Raw genomic sequence first — 23,789 nt, forward strand, 5'->3', positions numbered from 1 at the left:
CGCGCAGGACCAATCGTGCTTGCGTCGAATGCACAAGGAGGAAAATAAAATGCTGTGGCTCTCTGCCCTGCCAAAACTGTCGGAAGCATTCGCTGGAATCCAGATGTAGTTACAGAAAGCGACAACGGAGAACAAATCCCTCTTGGAAGTGAGTTTGCAAGCTTGCGTCTGCGGCTCCGTCTGACTGCCTGGTACCCAGGACAATAGACCAGTTAAACGAGGCTCTGAATGCTCGCAATCAGGTTATCAAGCAGCTTTTGCCCGCCGTTGACTTCGACAGTCTCCCCGGTCTGTCGAGAGAGAGTGTCATCCGGCTGATCAGCAACGAGGTTGAGGTCCAGACCCCTTCGCCAGCGGCCGACGGCGGCGTTGCCCGTGACGTCGTTGACGCTTCGCATTCTTTCAGCGACATACCAGCCGACGAAGAAGAATGGAATGAGGCCCAGAACGAGGAAGATTCGGAGCCGCCAGTTGGCGATGTTGTTAACGGCCTTGCTCTCCACCAGCGCCCCGGCTCTTACTCGCGCATCTCCTCCACTGGTGCCTTCTTGCACGTCCTTTTTAGTATATGCCCCCCTGCAAAGCAAACGTTCTTGGACCTAGGAAAATCTGCGTTTCAGAAACCAAAGCAGCTCGTCATTCGGGGTTCAAGCAAAGAGTCTCCGCAAGCCGTGCAGAATGTCAGCCCTGTATCTTCAACGCTTTCCTCATTGCCGTCTACTCAACAGATAGTGGTCGATGCGTATTTCGAACAGATCCACGCCCTGGTTCCGGTGGTGGATGAAGCTCGCTTCCGAGAGGATTTCTCCACCCAACAACGAACAGATGACGGGTGGAGGGCGCTTTCAAGTATGGTCCTGGCGTTAGGTTCCATAGCAGCAGGAGACGACCAATCTCACTTCATTTACCACGAGCGGGCGCGGCAGGTTCTTGGATACAATATGTTTACCTCAGGAAACCTGGAAATGCTGCAAGCGTTAGTTCTCTTGAGCGGCTTGTACCTATACTACATCAATTCGCCCAACACCGCCTTTCTGGTCATGGGTACAGCGTTTCGAATGGCCATCGCAATCGGTCTACATCGCGAACCGGCCAGAACGATAAAGCTCGGCCAGAACCCGGATGAGGAAGCATTGGCATTGTCTCGAGCTGAAGTCAGACGGAGAACTTGGTGGAGCCTGATCTGCGCTAACGCCTGGCAAGGGTTGTTGTTACATCGTCCTAGGGTTGGAAGATGGGATCCGCTTACAATGGACACTGCTTTGCCTAGTACCAAGCTCTCGTCGAGTTCTGCTCACTCTGAGAGTGTTGCACGGCAAGGACAAATCGAGTCTGATGACAGAGATTGGCATGGGATATCACTTCGCGTCACTGCCGAGTTTTGCATCATTGCTCAGAAAATCGGAGACCGAATGGCACAGCTATCATATATTACCCCCCGGGAAATATTCGCATTCAGTGACGAACTCGAGATCTGGAGCAAATCCCATCATTTTCGCTTCTTGTCGGAGAATTCATGTCCAAAACGTTTCTGGTTAAGTCGGGAGACTATGTTATATCGTTTCTTGGGTGTGCGCGTCCTGTTGTCGCGGCCACATCTGATGCGGCTGGCAGACGATGGAATGGCCCACAATGCATTCACAGACGAGGACTGGAATGTCGTATCACTCTGTCAAAATTCAGCAAGTGAGGTTATCGACCTGATCTGTTCTGGCCTTCATCACGATAGAGTTTCAGTCTGGCACTCGACTTTCGCGCTTTTTCAGGCCTGCCTGATTCCTCTACTCTCTATCGCCGTGGCTAAGAAATTGAGTCTATATGATGATGCCGCTGTCAATGAATGGAAACAGAGTCTGGAGGCCGCTATACGTGCATTCAAAGACATGGCTCCCTATACTAGGCCAGCGGACAGATACGGCAGCATTATTGAGGCGCTGCGCGATGGTATCATGGCTTGGAACGATCAGCACTCTGAACTCGCTGTCGATATCGATCAATATACAGAGTTTCTTGCGAATATCAGATCGGGGAACGCGGCGGACTTTATGAACTATGACGGCCAGGACATCACAGCGCCAGGTCCGTTCTTGGAGTGGTTCAATTATGATCTTGCATTTGGGGATCAACAACTGAACTGGTACCCGCTCCCTGATGTTTGAGGTCGATGAATACATAAATCCGGGCCCAACTCAAGATTAGTGGGATGCTTTCCGAGAGGTAGCTCGATGCTGACCACCGTTTTTCCACCATCAGGATGTACCAGAGTTGCCGGGCTTCACTAATTGACTGGGTCTGCAATGAGGTTGTCGCGGCTTGCATGCAGTCGAGTGGCCTTGCTTTCCCATGTGTCAACCTTTGAGGCGACAGGCTGATGGCGTCAATTTCCCGTCGCTGTACTATGACAAGGTTTTGCCCCCGTGCAAGCTTTTGTTCCTACAAATCTTTCATTCCTCAGTCCACGATCAATCAACTCATCACATTGTTCAGACCAAAAACCCTGGGTTACAAATCCTCAACATTTAAACCATCCAGTGACGCCTTTGAAATGCAGCTTACATTTGCCGGTGCAGAGTGGACAGAGATGAAGATACCAAACCAAAATTGGCTGGCCAAATACGACGGATTTTGAGGTACAACTCGTGCTGCTGTTTTAGTGCCCAGAGTATCCTGAGGAGCTTGAGAGAGAGCCATGGATGCTGCTTGCGCAAACATGACATGGTTGTCTTTGCGTAACCAAAAACGCAGGAATTCCGACAGTCCCAAAAGAGACTGTGCAGGGCTGCACATCTGCCACTCTCAGGTCAGGGAGTGCTGCTTGAGTCGTGTTTTACCCGAAGATTGGAATTTCTTCCACAGACTCCGATGTCCAAGCAACCGACATTGTTGCCCCCTCTTCTTTTCCTTTTTTTTTTATTTTTATTTTTATTTTTATTTTTAAAAAAACCCCAATCGAAAGCCTTGTTATAATCCCTTACGAGCAACTCGAAGAAAAAGTCCTAATCGTCGAAAACCAAGCTTCGCCAGAATTGTTCTAAGAAGTCACCCACGAAGTCAATATGTCTGAACACGGTTTTTTGATCACAAGAAATTCTGAAGGGACTGGCAACTGTCTGTTGCAAATTGTAACGGTTGGTATTCGGTTCGATCTGGTGATCAATCGTATCTACAGCTCTACGACCGTTAGTGAGCTAGTTGTTACAGTAAGGAGGCCGGAGACTAAACCACAGGCATAATCTGAAACGGATGCTGAACGCCACACACGGCTCTGCTCACAATCCAGCCACTACAAAGGACCTCATCACTATACCTTCACGTCCAACATTCTTGAAGCGGAGAGCCGAATTCCGAGTAAGCAGTCGTGGTAGTCACCAAACAGGTGAGGTGGTAAGATTCGTTTAGGAAACCCAGAACGAGTCTCTGATGATGGAAAAGTAAAATGCGAAGCTTGAGCGACGATCAAATCACTCAACTGAATTGTTGTGTCGGGAGTTTGGAGCCACAACATGAAGTGATTGAATACTTGCCTGAGCTCACCTGTGGATCCATTGCGGACTACATGGGTCGGCTTCCATTAGAGACCTACTGACAATCAAATGCTGACTAGGCACGACAATTGCTTCACTTCGCCCCCGGCATCTGATGGACAAGACGACCCTCCCCCCGGCTATAGAGCAGTCGTATCTCATTCCCATGCCTGCTGAACTGGACTGAAATGCAGATGGTGGAACTTCACCTCTCCATGGAGGATTCTCTAGCTCTCGGTGGTGCTGAGCAGGTGAGGTTGACATCGAACGTGTGATGTTGCTTTTAACTACGGAACCACACTACTTTCTCTCACTGATTGGAGGAGATATGTACTTCCGCTGAGTGTGGATACATTTCGGGACTATATATGCCCGCTTACATCTATTCCTTCCTACACCATCAATAACAGAAGCGTTGCACCCTCGGCAAGTATTCGAAGACTACTACCCCACAAGATTTTCACATCAGGTCCGCCAAGATACATCCTAGGGTCGACGACGTGAACACCAAACCGAAAATGGAGCCAGCGCAGAGACCGAGGCTTCCTATCCGGCATTTCGGACTTACTAGAGGATGTTGTCTTGCCGAGTCAGACTCGAGTTGATTGACAGCAATGGCTGCATAATGCTAGGTTGATATTAAGGCTGCTTTTTGTAACTTTTTTGGACCGTGGGATCTGCCTGCTTTCGTCCTCAACAACTCACCCGGTCACGATCTCAAAATGGCAGCGAAGCAGCGACATGCATTAGCCGCAAGGTGGAAATGGCGTCTAGCAGATGCCAATGGCATATCCAAAACAGACAGCATCCTAGATCCCAAGACTTGGACTCCGGTTACTGCTTTCCCATCGGTCGTACAAATGGAGCTCCTCGCAAAGAATATCATTCCGGACCCAAATCTAGGCGAAAACGAGCGTCAGATCCAGTGGGTTGGTGGTATGGACTGGGAGTATTCCTGCTCTTTTCCGACACCGAACGGTCTCGGCAACTCAGGCATTGCTGATTTGGTGTTTGAGGGATTGGACACATTTGCAACTGTCTCCTTGAACGGCAGAGAGATCCTCAAAAGCGACAACATGTTTATCCCTTATCGAGTGGATGTGACCAGTCACTTGAATCCCGAGGGACAAGAGAACGAACTTTTGATACTCTTTGAGAGTGCGTTGAAGAAGGGTGATGAATTGGAGGCTAAGTTTGGTCCTAGAAAACAAGTGATTCGAGACAAAAGGAGGAACCATATTCGGAAGGCACAGGTACGCGTCGACTTTTCGAAGGCCTTATCTTTCTATTGATGATGATATAGTACCACTGGGGCTGGGACTGGGGTCCGGTAATAGTGACCGCTGGTCCATACATGCCCATCTATCTGGAGACGTACACTGCAAGACTGGACGATGTCTACATCACTACAGAGCTGGCCGGGGACCACTCAACAGCTACGCTAACAATTGGCGTGCAAGCAGCTGGACCGCCTGCTAGGGTAGCCAAAGTCAGCATTCTCGATCAAGCTCTTTCACAAGTGTCACAGGAGTTCGATATCGCACTGGACAACTCAAAAAAAGGTTCGGCTAGGGTCACTATAGTAGAGCCCAAACTCTGGTGGCCTAATGGTCAAGGCCCACAACATCTATACAATGTTTCGGTGTCTCTTCTAGACGAATCCTCGGGCCAGCTTGATGCTAGTACCATTCGATATGGTATAAGGACCATCAAAGTGATTCAACGCCCTCTCGATAATGCTCCGGGCAAGACATTTCTCTTCAATGTCAATGGCCGCGATATCTTCTGCCAAGGAGGCAACTGGATTCCCGGAGACAACTTATTGCCGACTATGACGCGTGAAAGATACTTTGATTGGATTCGACTTTCCAAGTACCACCATCTGAACATGATTCGGGTCTGGGGAGGCGGAATTTATGAGACAGAGGACTTCTTTGATGCCTGCGACGAGATGGGCATGCTGGTTTGGCACGACTATGCATTTGCATGTGGTGACTATCCTGTCCACAAAGAATTTCTCGACAGCGTTAAAGCTGAGGCCGAAGCACAGACTATTCGAATGCGCAACCGCGCCTCACTAGCCCTTTTGTGTGGAAACAACGAAGATTTCGGGATCCAGGACTTTTTTGGCGAGCCATACGATTTTAAAGACCATAAAGGACCCTTCGAAAATAGTACTTTCCCTGCACGGAAGATCTATCTCGACCTTCTCCCGAAGGTCTGCGAGAACCTGTGTCCTACGGTGCAATACTGGCCATCGTCCCCTTGGGGCGAAGAGGGTGTAAATGCAAGTGATACTACATTCGGGGATCTTCACCAGTGGGCTGTATGGCACGGGCCGCAGCACTCTTACCAAAAATATGGAGAGCTCTCCGGACGGTTTGTCTCCGAATTCGGCATGCACGGGTTCCCCATCATGCGTACAGTGGATGTTTTTGCACCTGATCCGAAGGACCGTCATCCCCAATCTCGCACCATTGACTGCCACAACAAGGGTCACGGCGCGGAGACGCGTATCGCTCGGTACTTGTCAGAGAACTTCCGATATGATATGAAGCTTGAGAATTTCGCATACTGCTCTCAGCTTTTGCAAAGTGAGGCATACGGCTATGCCTTGCGCGATTGGAAGCGGAAGTTTGGGGGCAAAGGGAAAGAGGAATGTGCAGGAGCCATCATCTGGCAACTGAATGATGTTTACCCGGTGACAAGCTGGGCATACATCGACTACTATCTCCGTCCGAAACCTGCCTTCTATACGATTCGCCGAAACTTTGCCCCGATTAGTGTCGGCATTGAACGCACGCCTCGCTCTCGGTGGATCGACGAAGATAAGCCCAAAGATTCATACATCCCGAATTTCGCCCTCTTCGCACACAATACAACTTCAGACGAAGTTAAGTGCACCCTGGAAATGAGAGCATACGACCTTCATAGCGGAAAGGCGGTTGACTTGAACTGGGCTGGAGTGAGCTCCGAGGTGACCTTGTCAGCAGGTTACAATACCGAACTCGGAAGCCTGGAACCCCATTCATCGTGGACCGAAGAAAGTCTGATCATTCTTGACGCAAGCCTCATCGACCCATCGAGCAAAAAGGTGTTAGCAAGATTCACTGACTGGCCCGAGCCATACCGGTATCTGCAGTGGCCTACCGACACAAGAGTAACGGTTTCCGTCCAGAGCGTGAAGAATGATCGCACCAATACCAACTTCAACGATACGCATTTTGAGAATCTGGTGACAGTCACTACTAATCAGCCGCTCAAGGGTTGTTGGCTTGAGCCTGTGTACGACGGAAGTGAAAAAGAGGACGAGCCCGAGCCACTGTGGGACGATAACATGTTCGATATACTGCCAGGACAGGAGGTTAAAGTGGGAGTAAACGGTCTCAGAGGAAGAAACGTCAATGTGCGATTTCTGGCGGATTGGGAAGTTGGGCAACAGCTGCCAGCAACAACTGCAAAGGCACATCTCTAAGAGCAGCAGCAGGCCAGTGCTTGGTGCTTCCTTGGCTGTAGAAGCAAAACTCAGAGATGAAGAGAATTAGAATGATATCGGCTATTGGAAGGGCGAAAGCATACCCGTGGATAGGAGAACACTCAGCCTCGTCGCTGCTTCTAAATAGACTACTCGAATTACGAAGTAGATTGGCTACATACCGACAACCTCCCGGCATAACAGTAGAGCAGCGGCATATTTCCCCCCATTCTAGACTAGCTCACGCGCCGCCTTCCCACGTCTTGAGGATTTCTGTGTGCCTCTTGAACTCCCTCATCTTCCACAGGTCAAGCCAGCCACAAGGCAAATAGATCGGACCAATATTGCACCCCAATGATAACATGCTCTATAGAGGTGAATTGTCAAGACCCCCTACGAACCCAGTTGCTGACGAACCCAGTCACAAGCCGCATGTCTCCCAGTAACTGCTCTTAGGTCGGTCCTGGTTGATGGAGACTTGCTGGTTCTCGCAGGGCAGGGCCCCTTTCTTCATATCTATGATGAAAGCGGGGCCATAATCATATCTACACGGATCTTCGAGACTCAACCAGTCTGTGGTGTCCAGACAGATTCAAAAGATGCAGATCAAGACGGGGTTCAAAATCCTCGGGTCGTGTTCTGGGGAGGGGCGTTGTTGCGACTCGGCCGGTTGACGATTCAGAAACCCACTACTGCTTCACCTCATACAGTGCCTAAACTCATTTTGTCAAGACAGTTGAACTGCAGAGACTGGATTCTGGACGCCGCTATTCACGAATCCTGCATTTTCCTACTCACAGCACACGATCAGCTCCAGGAGGTGCCCGTTCTCGAGGTCACAAATGAAAAGGCCCTGGAGTGCGGAAAGCCAGCCCTGGTGATTGGTCCGAGGTCATTTCTGTACTCCGGGTCTCTCTTTGTTGCCCAACCGGGACTGATAGTCGTGGCGTCCGGAACTGTCTTTGGAGAAATTCTAGTCTGGATTTGCTCAAGGAAAGAAAACGATGGGCAGTGGTCGCCATCGCTCAGACACATCTTTAATGGCCACAGGGGCTCCGTTTTTGGTGTGTCTATTTCGGAAGCTTTCGAGCTGGGGGGTACACACAGCCGCTTGTTGGCAAGCTGTTCCGACGACCGTACGGTAAGAATTTGGTGCATTGGTGACTGTGAATATACGCAATACGACGCCGGGGGCGATATGGGGTCGAGGGAAACCGGCTTTGGACATGCTGCTCACGGTGGCAAGGATCAGATTGCATCCGCGTGGGGTCATCTGTCTCGCATCTGGGGCGTGCAATTCGTACAAGAACAGGTCGGCGAGAACGGAAATAGATTGTGGCTTTTATCACGAGGTGAAGATGGTGCATGTCAATTGTGGACCATTGAGCTCCCTGCCCAGACTCGACCGGAGTTGCATTCAACGACACTTCTCAGACCAGAGTCAAGTGATCGACATCACTTTGGGAAGAATGCATGGTCTATGTCTTGCGTCAATGAAGGCCAAGGTTTGCTCGTTCACACTGGCGGTGCTGACGGGCAGATAATCTCCAGAAAACTCGACATCCCTCGTGGAAGCATGGGTTACTCTTTAACCCTCTCAGAACCCTTTGCGGAAATTACTGGTTCTTCGATGGCATTGAAGAATTATTTATTGGTGGACTCGCATGAATGCCTCGCGACCACGGACAACGGCGATCTGTTCCGACTGACCGCTGAGCACGGCGGGCTGAACTGGAGTAAACTGATGCAGAATCCAGGAAAAGGTGGTCTTGTGCTATGCCCGGCTGGAAGCCAACAGCTCGTTCTCGTTGCATCTCAGAGAGGCGGACTTACTGCGTTTCTCATTGGTCTCAAATCTGTAGTACCAGTCAAATGTGACCTTGAATGTGGAATCTCTTGGATGCAGCTTGCCTCTCAACGGTCGACGAGAGTACCGACTTCGACAACTTGCGTTATTGCCGTCCTGGCGAACAAAAATGCACTCATCCTCTGGGTGAACATGAAAGACAGTTCAGTTCAGGTGAGCCATACACGTCTGAGAATGCCAGAAACATTCATTATTACATCCTGTTGTTACGACAGCTCAAGCGGACTGTTGCTTCTGGGCTCTCGTGCTGGTGCGCTTGCGGTATACCCCCATGTGACAGCTGAATCAGAAACATCCGGGGAACCGCGCTGCCTCCGCCATGCCCACGGCACGGATAGTGTCACTTCGATCAGTATTCTAGGGCAAGATCCGAAGCCTTTCACAAAATCGATACACATCCTAACAACAGGGCGCGACGGCATTTATGCGATACATCGTGTCAACTGGCTATCATCTGGAGACGGGACAGGACCCACTGTGTCCATCGTTCACCTCTCTGCGCCTCCATTCGGCCCCAGCATTGAAGGCGCTTTCTTTACTTCCACTGAAGGATTACCACCTACAACAGAGCCAGATTTGATACTCTATGGCTTTCGTTCGACGTTCTTTGTCGTCTGGAATGAAACGCAGCAGTCCGAAGTGTTATCCATTGAATGTGGTGGGTCTCATCGGAGCTGGTCTTTTCGAGACTCTTCCATGTTTTGCGACGGCGTCATGAAGTCCTTTGTTTGGACCAAAGCTGGCAGATTGAACTGGCACTCAGACCAAGGTTCTAGCCATAAAGTGCTTCAAAAAGGAGGTCACGGGCGCGAGATCAAAGCCGTGGCGCGTAGTCCTCTGCCTTACACGGACTTCAGAAACGAAGGCCACGCGCGAGTTCTTATAGCTACAGGAGCTGAAGACACCAATATTCAACTCTTTGCTGTGCCCGTTGCTACAGAAAATTCCTACCGATCTCAACCCTCAGCGAATTTGGCGCTGACAAATTCCTCTACATTTCGGGCTATATCAACTCTGAAGCGACACAACACAGGCATCCAACATCTTTTATTCTCACCAGTTGGAGGATATCTTTTCAGCAGTGCTGGATGCGACGAGTTCTATGTGTGGAAACTCAGCTTTAATGTGCCTGGCATTGAAGCTGGGGTCGTGTTGTGGGACGTGATGCCGACGGAGGAAGAGGATTCGGATGCGCGGATCATGAGTTTCGACTTGCGGTGTGCGAGCAATGGAAGTAAGGACGCCAAAGAAGTTTACAGGATTGTGATGGCATATTCCAACGGAAAGACAAAGGTGGTACGATACACTCCTGCACCGACCAGAAACCAAGAGATGTTTGAGACACTACAAGAAATCAGCCACGGTTCCTTCTGCGTCATGCAGGCTTTGTTCCTTTCGCCCTCTTTCACCTCGGCTTCAACCTTTGGACCCGACGAGCATCAGATCAAGACGATATCTGCGGGCACCAATGGGTTTCTGAATCTCAGCCTTCTGGATTCACGCCCTCTACCCAAGCACTTGGCTGTCTTACCACATGCAGAGTCACGACTCCAAATGGAAGTTCATAAGGTGCATCAAAGCAGCGTCCTGGCCATCGACATCGTATCCGTTAGCCGGACAGCTTGCCTCATCGCAACAGGTGGCGATGACAATGCGCTGGGTTTGACACTGCTTACTTCTCGGCCTTTGGCGACGATCGCGTACGAAGAAAACGACACCCGAAGGCAATTACCACACCACTTCCGAACGATCGTCATTCCCGCCGCCCACGCCGCTGCTCTCACAGCCTTGAAGATCACAGATCCTAGGCGCACACGAACAGGCTTTTCAGTTGTGGTGGTTACTGTGGGAAACGACCAGCGCGTCAGAGTTTGGAATGTACATGTCCGCTCGGAAAAGAACGGTGACCCTCTTCTGAGCCGAGTCGAGGATGATCAGTTGTTTGAAGCCATCCAGGTCTACCCCCTCGGAAGTGGATGGACAGCAGTCGCGGATGTCAGTGGTCTACAGGTTATTGAAGATGATCAGGGGACCATCGTAAATAGTAACGAGGATAACCAGAAGGCAGGGCTTACATTAAGGGTTTTGGTGGTGGGTGTGGGAATGGAGTTGTTGAACATAGATTGTGGTGGAGACACGGCTGCTTGATGGAGGCAGAGATGATAACAAGCTGGCGAGCTGGACTGCTATATATACCCAGGGGCTCGCAGCCTTGTCAATAGGATTGTACTCCGTAGCTGTGCCTGGCCTGCAGGGTTTACCCGGCCTCTTCACGCCTTGGAGACTTTTACTATTGACCTTGCTTCGACTCCATAATTGCCTAACCAGGGTTCCAGCCGATGGGTCTAAAATCCCACATACCCTAAATGGGCAACTCCACGGAGACAGCCTCGTCCAGAGCCAACGGCAAAGCCAGAGTAAGACAAAAAATACCCATCAAGTTCGGCTCCTGCGCACTCGTTGCACGAAAACCTGCCCCTCTTGTCTGAAATCATAATCTACAGTGGAATCGGCAAAAAGAACAAAAACAATAGTTCCTATGGGGATCGAACCCATGACCTTCTCCGCTGCATAATTCCTCTCTTTCGCGAGAAGGTGGGGGGAATTCATGTAAAGGAGATGTGATGAACCACTACACCTGCGATAGTTAGCTTATGTAGTGGCAGGGTATCGGATGACTCAACTAAGGAACTAATTTTTTTGTGTGTCAAATCAGATCAATATTTTCGTCGTAGACTATATCAATATATAATATCCGATCACGTTCCCATTTTTGAAATGGCCTCCTCACTGTACCCCGCATCGATGCGTCGTTCTCCTCTGCTTCTCCAACTCGAGCAACCCATCACCACCGTCCATGAACTCCTTTTGGTCCCATGCGTCGACATGGGGACTGGAATGGTAAAGTTCACGGCACATCGCCTGGAGGCGAATGGATGTGATCCATAAAACGCCTGGAAACAGTCCCCTCAGCATTCACCTCGGTGATTTGATTTCTTCGGCTCAACATTTGTTGATTGCCTGTTTTGACAACCATCGCATTATCAATTGATGCTCCGGTAGCGGGAGTTTGTAGATATAAACGTTTTGGAAACAGGGGCAGAGAAAATTTGCGAGTGCTATTGGGTATTCTGAGCCAAGAACGGTTTCGATAGACAGAAAGGAAGAAGAAGACCAAGAGAGAGAGAAAAAAGAGACCAGGGGAATCATGGAATACGATGCTTCGACCCTCAATGGGGCGCCCGTCCCGGATAAGGTCAACCATGAGAAGAGCACGGCCGGCTCGAGTCGAGGTCGCATAAGGGTTCACGGCAAGCCCATGGATGTCTCCATTCTCAACGAGCCCGTCACGTTCGGGTTCTCGGGTCGAACTGCAAAGAATAGATTCCTCAAGGCGCCTATGACCGAAAGGCTGTGCCATTGGCCCAAGGAGGGCGAGGATATCGTATGGACAAGCTGCTCCCTGCCATTTTTGAACATCTATTGACCTCAACTTCCAGTCAGGCCGAGGCGTACCTAGTCCCGAGTATCTCAACCTGTACAGACGATGGGGCGAGGCCGAAATCGGCATCATAGTCAGTGGCAACATCATGGTCCGGTACGACGCTGTCGAAGCATATGGCAATCCCATCCTCGTTGACGATCATGACGGCCGTCTCGCCAAGTTCAAGGCAGTCACCGACGCCGCAAAGGCCCATGGGTCGCTTGTCATTGCCCAACTCTCCCATCCGGGAAGGCAGGGCGGCAAGTACCTCAACCCGAACCCTGTCAGCGCGAGCGACGTGCAATTGGCCATCAAGTGGGCAGGAAATGAGTTCAACAAGCCCAGACCAATGACCATTCCGGAGATTAAAGAAATGGTCAAAAGCTGGGGCGAGACGGCGTATCTGTGCTGGAAAGCCGGGTTCGACGGCATTCAAGGTAAGCATCCAACCTCGCCCCTTCTTCCTGATCGCTGGTAAGGCGAAAACGGAGCTGAGCAAGACCCTCGATAGTGCACTGCGCCCACGGCTACCTCCTGGCCCAATTCCTGAGTCCCACCACGAACCGCCGCACTGACGAATACGGTGGGGACCTGAACAACCGCTCTCGCATCGTCTTCGAGATTATTGACGAGATCCATCGCCGTGTGCCGGACCCGTCATTCATCCTCTGCGTGAAGCTCAATTCGGTCGAGTTCCAGGACAAAGGCACCACGCCCGAGAACGCCCGGGACCTGTGTCTGAAGCTGGAAGAGGCGCGCGTTGACTTTGTCGACTTGAGCGGCGGCACGTTTGAGGGTCGAGCATTTCAGCACAAGAAGGAAAGCACCAAGGCGCGCGAGGCGTACTTTATTGAGTTTGCCGAGATGATCAGGCCGCTCCTCAAGAAGACGAAGGTGTACATCACAGGCGGGCTGAGGACTGCGGTGGGCATAGTTCGAGCCGTCGAATGCGGCGCGTGCGACGGGGTGGGAATCGGCAGACCGTTTGCCCAAGAGCCGTACTTTTCCAAAGAGATTCTGAGCGGGAGGATCACCGGCGCCATTGAGAACTTTTCGCCATTGCCTCTGAACACGAACTCGAGTGGCACGCAAATACATCAGATTGGGAAAGGGCACGAGCTGATCAGTGACTGGAGTGACGAGAACGAGGTCAAGCGCTGGATGGACGCAGATGAGAAGGAGGTCGAGAGGAAGGCCAGCATCTTGCCCGTCGTCGACAGCTCGGGCTACCCGCCGCTCAAGGCGGAAATTGGCTTTGCCTATCTCGAGACTTGAGAGCCCTGCGAATTGGACTTTGAAGTGGATACCACTGATGAGCGCACCGATGAGTTGGATATAAACCGTTAGAATATCGTAGACACGAATACACAACCCTGATCGAGACTGCATGCAGCTTCTTTTTTTGGACCTTGCTCAATTTGTTGTTCGGATTTTCGGACCGGGTTTTCATGCCTGGCCATATGCCAGCAACAAATCATCTACCTTCTGATCTGTGCTTCCAGACGCCGAAAATGACCCCTGCCCCACGATCTTTATTCCACAGGCATCATGCATTTGCCGTGTTGAATGGTGCAGATACAGCACTCTCCTTTTGACTGGCCTTTCCACTACCGCAACTGACTTTCCCTTCACGCGCTCAGAATTTCTGGAACGCCTTCACTGCCTTTCCGGTCCTGGGCAACACACGGAGAACATTGAATCGGACCTGGGATTTTGCCCGCATTGTCAGTATTTCACTCCTCAGCGGGACTGTCACAGATCGTCTCGAGAGTGGGCAAGAATTCTTACAGTCTTGCTCAATGGTCTGCACTGGCCCACAGTAACCTGGTCACCTTCCTCCACACGGAAAGCCGGGGAAACATGTGCGGCGAGGTTCTTGTGTCTCTTCTCATATCGGGCGTATTTGGGGACGAAGTGAAGGTATTCTCGGCGGATGATCAAGGTTCGGTGCATCTTGGTGGAAACAACGGTGCCGGTCAGGATACGGCCTCGGATGGAGACCATACCGGTGAAAGGGCATTTCTTGTCTGGCGAAAGGGAAAATATGTCAGAATCAGATCACCTCGTTTTTTACGCTTGACAGACGCTGCAAGTTCCAGGCAGTCTTTTGAACAGATCCCTTCAGCTCTCTAGCGCAGTCGACAAAATCAAATGAGAATTCAACACCACTAACCGATGTAGGATCCCTCAATCGCAGTCTTGGGTGTTCTGAAGCCCAGCCCGACATCCTTGTACCATCTTCGGCCGCCCTTGCCCACTCTCCTGCTCTTCGCCGCCTTGAATTTGTGGTTGAGGAAGATGTGAGGCTGTTTTTGGTAGGCGCGCTCAGACTGGACTGTCAACTCGGTCGCCATGATTGCGGTTTGTTGACAGGGAGGAAGTTGAGTTGCGCAAAGTGGAATTTTAGTCTCCAGGACGCTAGCAAACTGCCTTGACAATTGATGGTGCGCATTCAAAATTCTGCCAAGACGTCCAGCAAGCTAGTCTAATATTGGCCGGAATATCACCACGTGATCACGCCATAGCCTCGTGTTTACATAGCCCTTGCTTGGGTTTAGCTCGTCGCGCTAAGACTTTCGGTGGGGACGCAGATTGGCCTCGATCCGAACCAACATCATTGATAACATACAGCATCCTTAGAGCGACGTTACGAGTATATTGCCTTGGAGAGGCGATAAAGCGCTGCAATGGCCGACTCTACCACAGATCGGAGGTCAAGCAGACCTAAATCCAGACAGTCAATCGCTCATATGCCGTCTGCGAAGACGTACGCTTCAAGGGACAATGCGACAACCGACATTGCTGCTCTGCAAGCTCGACATACAGAGGCCAAAGCGGCAAAGAAGAAGTCGCGCGGCAAGAGTCTCGGTCCGGGAGGCCTTGAGGCCCTGAAAGAGTCGACCGGAAACGCAACGAAGGTAAAGCGACCGTATCTCGTGACGAGGCGCATTTTGTTGACTTCTCACAGACCACGACACCTTTCCAAATAAAATCAATTCTTAAACCTTCCATCCCCCTGACGCCACCTAAGGCTATACCATCCTTTGACGAACTCCGCAAGCGGAGTACAGGAAAAGACCGGCCACAAGCGAAGAGCAACCCCGAAGAGCTTCTCATCGATTTCTCAACCCCCGGTCCTAGTGGGCAGGATGCAGGAGCAGTCTTGATGTCCGGCGCCGAGAATGTTGCAGACCCATTTAGTCCCATGGCGCGACGATCCCCGAGGAAGATTGACGGAGTCGGTGGAAGCGCGGAAGCTCTAGAACGCGAGCAGGAACAAGAGCGGAAGCGGCTGGCAGAGAAGGAAGCTATATTGGAACGGAGAGCTGCGAGGAGAAAATCCCTGGCGAACCGAAGGGTTTCATTCGCACCAGAGGCTACTTTGCACACATGGAGTGTCATGGAACTCGCAGAGGACTCAACAACAAGCTCAGCCTCAAACTCTACAAGAAGGCAATCTTCGATGACAGCGGCACAATCCCCTATCAAATCGATAGGATCGCCCGAAACTGCAAATGTGCCTTTAATCCCTGCTGAGCAGACAGCGGAGCTGCTTGTCAAGGAGTCTCCTGCGAAACAAAAGGATGTTCACCAAAAGAAACGCCGACGCAGAAGCTCAGGCCTCGCGGAGCCCATGCTGGATGATGTTGAAGAGTCGATGTATTCTTCAAGTCCTTCAGGTGATGTCACCACCAATAGCAGCCCTGTCCGCGTCGAAGAAGGTATCGAGTCTTCCGATGAGTCAGACACAGACGGCGATACTGCAATGAGTCTGGAAGATGGCACGTCGCACACCGTAGCTTCTGAAGATTCAGGATCAAGCACTCCTTCCAGTCTGGAAGAACGCCTCCGGCAGGCGGCTGATCAAGCTGGAACCCGCGGTATAGAGTATGATGAGTATGGCGAGGACTTTCCAATGGAGATGGTCACCGGCACCGTGACAAATGCTTTTCAAAACTGGGCACAAGGTCGAGCTCATGAAATCGCAAACGACGAGATGCTTGACCCGGAAAATCTGGACCCACACGAAGATTTGCTGCCAGCCAGGCAGGAGAATGACGTCGAGATCGAAGATGAAAGTGACGACCAGAGCGGCGAGATGAGTATGGATGTCACAAGTGCTGTTGGCGGCATAGTAACTAGCCGATCTCCTAGCAAGACATGTTCAAGATCGCCTGTCGCACGTCGCCGAAGCACAATTCGTCGCCGTCGCTCATCTGGTAATGAGTCCACGTTTGATGAGACCATGGACTTTACAGTTATGCAAGGAGGGATCATTAGTGCTGAAGCTGAACCAACGGTGAACAGCCGGGTATCCGATGAAGACATTAGCATGGAATTCACACATGCAGCTGGAGGTGTCCTGAGCGGAGCTGTTACTGGATACTCCATGGTATCTGAACAGACTGAGGAAAACCTGGCTATGGATATGACCACGGCTGTTGGAGGAATCCTGCCCCCTATTGAGGAGCAGACAGAGCCCCAGACGGATGTGGAAGAGCAGACCGTGGCGATGGACATGACCAGGGCCGTAGGCGGCATCTTTCCTGACAACAACCGGGTAACGAGACAATCTCCTCGAAATGCTACGCTTACTTCACCGCGACGTTTACCAGCCGAAGAAACCAAGCCAAAGTCTCCACCAAAGACACATCAGCACAGGACATCTACAGCTTCAGAAACCGGCAGTCCGAGTATTGCTTTGAAACCGCGACTATCAGGCAGATCTCAGCGGAGCGCTGCAAAGACCGTTGCTGCTCCACAAACGGAACAGCAGAATAGCACGCCCGTCAAGTCACAAATGAGAACGCAACAAGGCACCCCTTCAAAGCAGATCACTCCACTTCCTCCACGAGCCGAAACCCCTAATAAAACTCCATCGTCTGCAAGTGTCTCACACAGAAGCGCATCTCCAAAGAAGCTATTCAAGGCTGAGATCAAAGCCAGGACATCGCCGGCATCTGCAAAACGAAACGCACTTTTTTCTCCCGGTAATCAGACTCCCAGTGTCATTCTGAAAGCGCCAAAACCACAGATTGGACGTCGGCGGTCGAGCGGGATTGGCATTGACAAAGATGGAATCGGCTCCCCGCGAGTTACTGAACTACTGGACCGTCGATCCTCAATTGGAGACGCCGCACCTCAGTTTAAGCTTGTTAGTATCGAGCCGACAATGTTGCACTCTGAAGACCCACAACAACTTGTGCAAAAGGTCGAAGCTGAGAGGGCACAAGAGCAGCGACGAGAGAGCGGCAGATTCATTATGGAACAAGAGGCCGATGAACCTCAGGATGAGAATCTTACTTTACAGCTTAAAGATATGATTGAGTCGATGACGCCGCAGAAACCAAAATCTGGCAAGCTCAAAGGCAGAAAGAGCCTTGCAGTTGGAGGTGCCAAAGGTCTTCTGGGAAAGAGACCTGCAGAACTCGACATGGACGATGATGATGAGGCCGACTCGACTCCGAAGCGCCTAAGAGTGGTTTCCAGGGAGGGCAGCCCTGTGAAAAAGGTTCATTTACCGAAGCCACCTAGCAAGGACGAAACGACCGGCAGACTCGGCACAAAACTCCAGAAATCGCTTCAAGAGATGGCTGACAATGACAACGCAACTCCAAATCTTGGAGCTGCTTCCCCCAGCAAAAGCGCTGTGGCACCAAGCCCAGCCACCACTAAACGCTTTAAGGATATCAAGGTCAACGATGAAGCAAGGCCAGAGTCATTCGAGGACAAACTTGATAACGTGGTTGGGGCCCTTGACATCTCCACAGTTCAGATGGAAGAAGGATCTGCCCGGGGGGGAGAGGACAAGATCTCTCTTCAGCAGTTCTTGAACATGACCAATATCCATTTCATCGAACTGTCAACCACAAAGAGGAGACATACAATGGCACAGTCAGTGCAAGCGGCAGGATCTCAGACGAATATGGACGGCAGCGACACAGCGGACAACTTTGTTGCAGCGGCCACAACGCTGCCTCTCCTCGAACTATATCAACATGCGACAAGAGAACTAAAGTCCTACATCTCTGCGGGTCGCAAGATTATCCGCTCCATTGAAGCGGAGACTCTTGCTGACCAGCCACCACTCTTTCGTGAATACGTCGATGCTCGCCCAGACGTGAAGATAGTTATGGACAACCAATTCCGCAATGGAAAGGCTAATGCTCGTCTGCAAAGCAAAGAAGGATGGTATCAATGGAGAGCGCAGCTAGTAGAAGGTCTCAAGAATGGGCTAGAGGGCATCGATCAAGGCATGCGGGCGGACCTCCAACTCTTACAGCAACAGCAGCTGATACTGGATTCTGTGCTTCCCCGGTTGAATCAAGAACGAATTGAACTCGAATACCAGAAGGCATCGTTGCAGCAGAGCCTGGAAGAATTGGACAGCGTTCACCATGAGTCTTTGACAAATTGCCGGCGAGAATTACAGAATGCTGACGAATATTGTCTTCAAAGATCTACTTTGCTCGACTCATTGCGCGAACAGATGAGAGAAAAGGAAGAAGCACTTCTAGCTGCTGCCGAACTCAAGACCGAGATGAAAGATCAGATTGCGGAAGCAGATCGAGTAAGGGAGGAAAACAAAGGTTGGCCCGTTGCCGATGTCCTGAGCCTCAGGTCAAAGGTTGATGCCATTGAGAAGCAGACTGGCTGGCGATTAATGACTGCAGAAGAAGAGGTGGATCAACCAACTGACTATGGTCCCGCTCTCACTATGATGTACAAGGATCACTTGCGACTCTTCTTTTACCCTCAGGCTTTCCAATACAAGGCTTCAGATGCGCCGCGGCGCAGGTCAGGGAGGAGATCAGCATCGACAAGTGGCCCAAATGCCCCTATCAGCTTGACTTACGCTCCCGCAGACGAAGAAGACTCCGATGCGAAACAGTCAGAGCCCCCCACCGAGAAACGCTTCTTCTTGCAATTAGTCAGAAGCCAACTCCATGCGTTTGCAATGATGCCAAAGCGATCAGTATCATCTAAAACCATGTTGTCAACTGTTTCTCAGGGCTGGGATCTTGCATGCAAAATCTCTGAAGAACTTCGGCTTCTGAATCTCGTGGGCATCGCAACGGTCTCAATTCTCAGCGATGAGAAACTCGGGGTCAAAGTCATGCTGATCACCTTGGAACACGGGCGGATTGACATCGAGTTTGCGATAACTGTCGCGATTCTGAATGATGGCGATATTGTCGCTTCAACTAGCGTAACTGCACATGCAGTATATGGGCGTTCGGTGGAATTGCTGAGTGGTGGGAAGGGTAGGAAAGTGCAACACGCGTTGGGAAAGGAGGCTGAGAGTAGAGTCCTGGGCGAGGGGGCGTTTGTCAGCGCAATCCATGGCCTCCAAGAGTGGTTGTGCAGGCAGGACAAGGTGAGACAAGAGACGAAGAAAGAGGAAACTACGATTGCTTCAGTCCCCCAGCCTGTTTTCTCAACGGATTCCTCAAAGACAACAACAGTACCTTCGACTTTGGCTCCAGCTTCAACTCCAGTGGCGCCCAAGCGATCCCCTCTGGCTCCGAAACGCACCAACCCTCTACAAAAGAAAGCTCTCCCGGTCCCCAAGCAGCGTCTCGAAAAGGTCAACCCTCAGCCTTTGTTCCAGCACCATCAAAATCAGCACCATCCATCCTCTGAGAAAGAAAATTTCAACCCATCCCTGTCGATATCAGGCAAGGTGTCTTCTCACCACCCGCTCCCTCGATCACAGCTGGAAGAAAAAGGAACTGTCGACGCGGCAGCTGCGTGGGAGCAAACGGTGCCCAGAGCGGCCATCCCGCCAGAGATGCAGGAGGCAATGATGCACACGACGCCTATTAAGCGCGTGGGTGCTTTGAGGAGGAGTCCGATTTGATTGATCTTCCTCTGGCCGATGCTTGGTGATTCGATATAATGTGACACGATGTGGGTAGGAGTTTGGAGTTTTGACTCTACCCTTTCTTTGGCCTTAGCTTCAGCCTTTGGATGTGGAGTTAGTTGAATCTCTGGATCTTTGGATTTGACAAACTACCTAGGAGGTAGTATTATTGGAATGAAGACCCCATGACTGACTGACTGACTGACTGACTGACTGACTGACTGGACCAACTGGATTGATTGCTGGCGGCGGAGTTGAAAAGGAGCGGTGCGCTAGGTTGTGTACAGACAGTTTGTAGCAACATACTCGTATTGCCTCGTGATAGGTAGTCTCGGACAAACACGCTCGCAGCATTCATTCTCCCCTGCTACTCTCTCATACGTGGCATATACAGTCAAGAGCCCATCTCCTTGTTCCAATAGCAGCAATTCATCATTGCTTTCCGGGCGGGAGGAGGGGATCTACTTTGCTCAACCCTTCAACCTGCTCTGTCTACCAGCCACCTCCGCCCTTCCCTCCAAAACCGCCGCTTTCATCGCCGGCCGACTTTCCACCCTTCATCTTATCACCTCCTGCCAACCCAGCGCCCCTCTTCTGCTGTGCTGCCTCGTGCTTCCTGAGCTCCTCCGGCACCCTGCTGATCGAACTCTTCATCAGCATCTGCTTCAAATCATAGAGGACGTCGTTATCCTCATTGCCCAAGAAGGTGATGGCCACGCCAGATTTGCCTGCTCGTCCGGTACGCCCGATGCGGTGCGTGTAGGACTCAATGTTGGTCGCCATGTTGAAATTCACCACCAAGCTCACGTCGGGGACATCAATACCACGACCTGCAAGGTCAGTGGCCACAAGGACATCGGTTTTGCCGTCCCGGACTGATTGCAGAGCTGCCTCGCGCTGTTCCTGCGTTTTGGACCCGTGTAATGTGACACTGCTGAAGCCCATCGATTTGATGTCCCTTGCAACAGCGTCGCAATTCCTCTTGATATTCACAAAGACAATAATCGGTGGACGGAATTCCCCACTGGAAAGGATTTCGTTCAGTCTCTTCTTGCGTTTATCTTCGCCGGCGACGAATTCTACCCGTTGCTCGACAGTGTCGACTGCTTCGCCCACATTACCAATCGTCACGATCGCAGGTCTTCTTAGGTATTTTCGTGCAATTCTCTCGACCGCGGCCGGCATGGTTGCAGTGTACATCATTGTCTGGCGATATCGGTCCTTTCCGCCAATGGGCCGGGACATAGCTCTCCCATCTTCTGCGGCTTCGCTGTCGGGTTTCTCATTGCTTACAGGCAGGGCATCGAGGATTTTATTCACGGGCTCTTCAAACCCTAGGTCGATCATGCGGTCCGCTTCATCCATAATCACGTAGCAGCATTGTTCCAGCACGATGATGCGACGATCGATACAATCCACCAGACGACCCGGCGTGGCGATGATAATCTCTGCACCGTTGCGAAGATTGTAAGCTTGTTCCTCGATACTGTGACCCCCTACTATTGAGACAACCGTAAACCCTAGTGGCGTTGCGAACTTTTTAGCTTCAATTTCGATCTGTTGTGCCAGTTCGCGGGTCGGAGCAAGGATGATGGCATAGGGGCCGTTATTGCGGCGCATATCGTCTTCATCTAGGCGGGGAAGTTCGGCGATGTATACAAGTAAAGGGAGGAGGAAGGCTGCAGTTTTTCCCGAACCTGTTACGGCAACGCCGATGAGGTCGCGGTTTTGGAGGGCGATGGGGATAGCGGCCCTTTGAATGGGTGAAGGATCGACATATCCTACTTGGTCGATGATTTCCAATAGCTTGCTGGGAAGTCCAGATTCTTTCCAATTGCGCATTGGGTTGGGAATGCCTCCGCCTTTGGTGCTGATATTGAAATCCTCCTTGAAAATGCGCCAGTCGCGTTCGCGCATGTGCTCCAGTTTCTTCTCACTCCAATGTTTGTCAATAGACATCCGGCCAGATTCTTCTTTCCTCTTGCGCTCCATTTCGAGAATCTCTTGAGCGCGAGCTGCTCCGGCAACCGTGTCTCTCGATTGCAACGCAGCTGCATACTTTCGTGCGGCTGCATCGGCCGCTTGTTCATCAAATCCGCCCAGCCGGCCTCTTCCAAAGAAATTGACCTCGGCGCGATTGTTGTAGATGGGATTGTAGTCCGGTGTAGTGTCCTCCTCGGCATTCCATTCAAAGTTAAATTTCTTCTCGGTGGTACGCCGTCGCTTCTTCATCGCCGAGAATGTCGATACATTCAGATCAGCACCCATATACCTCTGCCGGATAATTTCCGATTCTGGCTTTTCAGTCCGATCGTCCTCCGCTCCTCGTTTTTGTGCTTTAGATGCTTTAGAATCCCCGCCGAACGCCATTGGCTTGGGTGCCGTGGGCGGCGTGAAATCGACGCCTTTGTTGGGTTCTCGTGACCGCATTGCAGCAGGACCGGTGGGAACATCTCCATTGCGGAGGGCTTTCGGTCCAGTCGGTGCTACACTTGGCTTGGACGGTTCCGGCGCTGCAGATGAGCCGTTCCTTGCTACCCCGTTCTGGTTTTTGTGGGCAGAAGCCGCCTCAACCTCCTTCTGCCGCTTCTCCAATGCAAGTTTTTCACGCTGCGCCCTCGAGAGGAACTTTGGCCTACTGGCCGCAAGATCGGCTTCTCTCTTCTTCTTCAGAAGTTCCTCCACACTCAGCGGTGTTGTCTTCGCTACCTTGGTGGAGCCCCATCCTTTCTTCTTCGGCAGTTGTGGCTTGATGGCACTTATTATAGTGTCTGGCTCGTCGCGAGGAGGAGGCGGCACCTGCTCAGGCGGGGGAGGGGGGACGCTTGAATCTGTGGGAGGAGGTGGCGGTGCAAATCTTGATTCTAGCGGAGGCGGAGGAGGTTCATTTTCAGCGGACGGGGGAGGCGGCGGTGTCTGTGGTCTTGAAACAGGGTCAACAGGAGGTGCTGGCATTTCAACTTCGTGGTGGCCGTTCACCATTGTATCTGCCATCCTGGCGTATGTTGCGCTGGCTTGGATCTCTCACCGGCCCTCGACCAGACGAAAGTTTTGGAATAAGAAAAGAACGCGAGCCGTGTGAAGCCAGTAGTTTTACGGAAGGAGGGTTAGCCTCTTGAGCAGGAAAAGATCGGAATGGCGATAGAAGTCTATGGTGAAAGCGCAGTTGTCGAGCCTAGAAAGCTGGAATAAGACCGATGCGAGCCTGGAGGGCCAAGTTTCCGGCGATTCAATTTTCCGGCAAGGAGCGCGCTAGTGACAATACGGCTTAGTCCCTCCAGCCAAGGGTGCAGATCCGCGACAAGTCCCCAGTGACTGGTAAGGCCCTCCTGAAGTTCAACCTCGAGGGGAACGCACTCGTCAAGACCACGATTCAAAGAAGTATTTTAGTTAGGTGTTTCATTAACATATCGTACAAGAAAATTAAGAGTGTGAGACCCACACTCTTATATCAACAAGCCGTTTCATATCCATTGCTGTAACCTTCGTCGAACAAGGAAAAACTCCAGCTTCAAACCGGCCGATCCCATCCTCGCCATAACTCTGTCCAATCCATCTGTTCACTCGAAGCAATC

At 51.4% G+C, this 23,789-nt stretch overlaps 7 protein-coding genes across 7 annotated transcripts; 5 read left to right on the forward strand and 2 right to left on the reverse strand.

Moving 5' to 3' along the window:
• Nucleotides 1-49: 49 nt before the first annotated feature.
• Nucleotides 50-2,159, forward strand: A1O5_00373 (uncharacterized protein; the record flags this gene model as incomplete). Its single annotated transcript, XM_007740993.1, has 2 exons — nt 50-105; nt 200-2,159. The coding sequence occupies 2 exons, from the start codon at nt 50-52 to the stop codon at nt 2,157-2,159; spliced, it is 2,016 nt and encodes a 671-aa protein (XP_007739183.1).
• Nucleotides 2,160-4,246: 2,087 nt separating this feature from the next.
• Nucleotides 4,247-6,999, forward strand: A1O5_00374 (uncharacterized protein; the record flags this gene model as incomplete). Its single annotated transcript, XM_007740994.1, has 2 exons — nt 4,247-4,777; nt 4,828-6,999. 2 exons carry the CDS (start codon nt 4,247-4,249, stop codon nt 6,997-6,999), a joined length of 2,703 nt encoding a protein of 900 aa, XP_007739184.1.
• Nucleotides 7,000-8,197: 1,198 nt separating this feature from the next.
• On the forward strand, nt 8,198-11,014 carry A1O5_00375 (uncharacterized protein; the record flags this gene model as incomplete). Its single annotated transcript, XM_007740995.1, has 1 exon — nt 8,198-11,014. One exon carries the CDS (start codon nt 8,198-8,200, stop codon nt 11,012-11,014), a length of 2,817 nt encoding a protein of 938 aa, XP_007739185.1.
• Nucleotides 11,015-12,074: 1,060 nt separating this feature from the next.
• Nucleotides 12,075-13,625, forward strand: A1O5_00377 (oxidoreductase; the record flags this gene model as incomplete). The annotated part of the gene is made up of 3 exons (XM_007740996.1): nt 12,075-12,311; nt 12,367-12,787; nt 12,862-13,625. The coding sequence occupies 3 exons, from the start codon at nt 12,075-12,077 to the stop codon at nt 13,623-13,625; spliced, it is 1,422 nt and encodes a 473-aa protein (XP_007739186.1).
• A 361-nt stretch (nt 13,626-13,986) lies between these two features.
• A1O5_00378 (40S ribosomal protein S11) lies at nt 13,987-14,704 on the reverse strand (the record flags this gene model as incomplete). Its single annotated transcript, XM_007740997.1, has 3 exons — nt 13,987-14,055; nt 14,139-14,377; nt 14,524-14,704. 3 exons carry the CDS (start codon nt 14,702-14,704, stop codon nt 13,987-13,989), a joined length of 489 nt encoding a protein of 162 aa, XP_007739187.1.
• Nucleotides 14,705-15,037: 333 nt separating this feature from the next.
• On the forward strand, nt 15,038-20,211 carry A1O5_00379 (uncharacterized protein; the record flags this gene model as incomplete). Its single annotated transcript, XM_007740998.1, has 2 exons — nt 15,038-15,268; nt 15,319-20,211. 2 exons carry the CDS (start codon nt 15,038-15,040, stop codon nt 20,209-20,211), a joined length of 5,124 nt encoding a protein of 1,707 aa, XP_007739188.1.
• A 495-nt stretch (nt 20,212-20,706) lies between these two features.
• A1O5_00380 (pre-mRNA-splicing ATP-dependent RNA helicase prp28) lies at nt 20,707-23,208 on the reverse strand (the record flags this gene model as incomplete). The annotated part of the gene is made up of 1 exon (XM_007740999.1): nt 20,707-23,208. The coding sequence occupies one exon, from the start codon at nt 23,206-23,208 to the stop codon at nt 20,707-20,709; it is 2,502 nt and encodes an 833-aa protein (XP_007739189.1).
• Between the last annotated feature and the right edge of the window lie 581 nt (nt 23,209-23,789).

This window comes from Cladophialophora psammophila, assembly GCF_000585535.1.
Source record: "Cladophialophora psammophila CBS 110553 chromosome Unknown aczJe-supercont1.1, whole genome shotgun sequence".
In the NCBI taxonomy this organism is placed as follows: domain Eukaryota; kingdom Fungi; phylum Ascomycota; class Eurotiomycetes; order Chaetothyriales; family Herpotrichiellaceae; genus Cladophialophora; species Cladophialophora psammophila.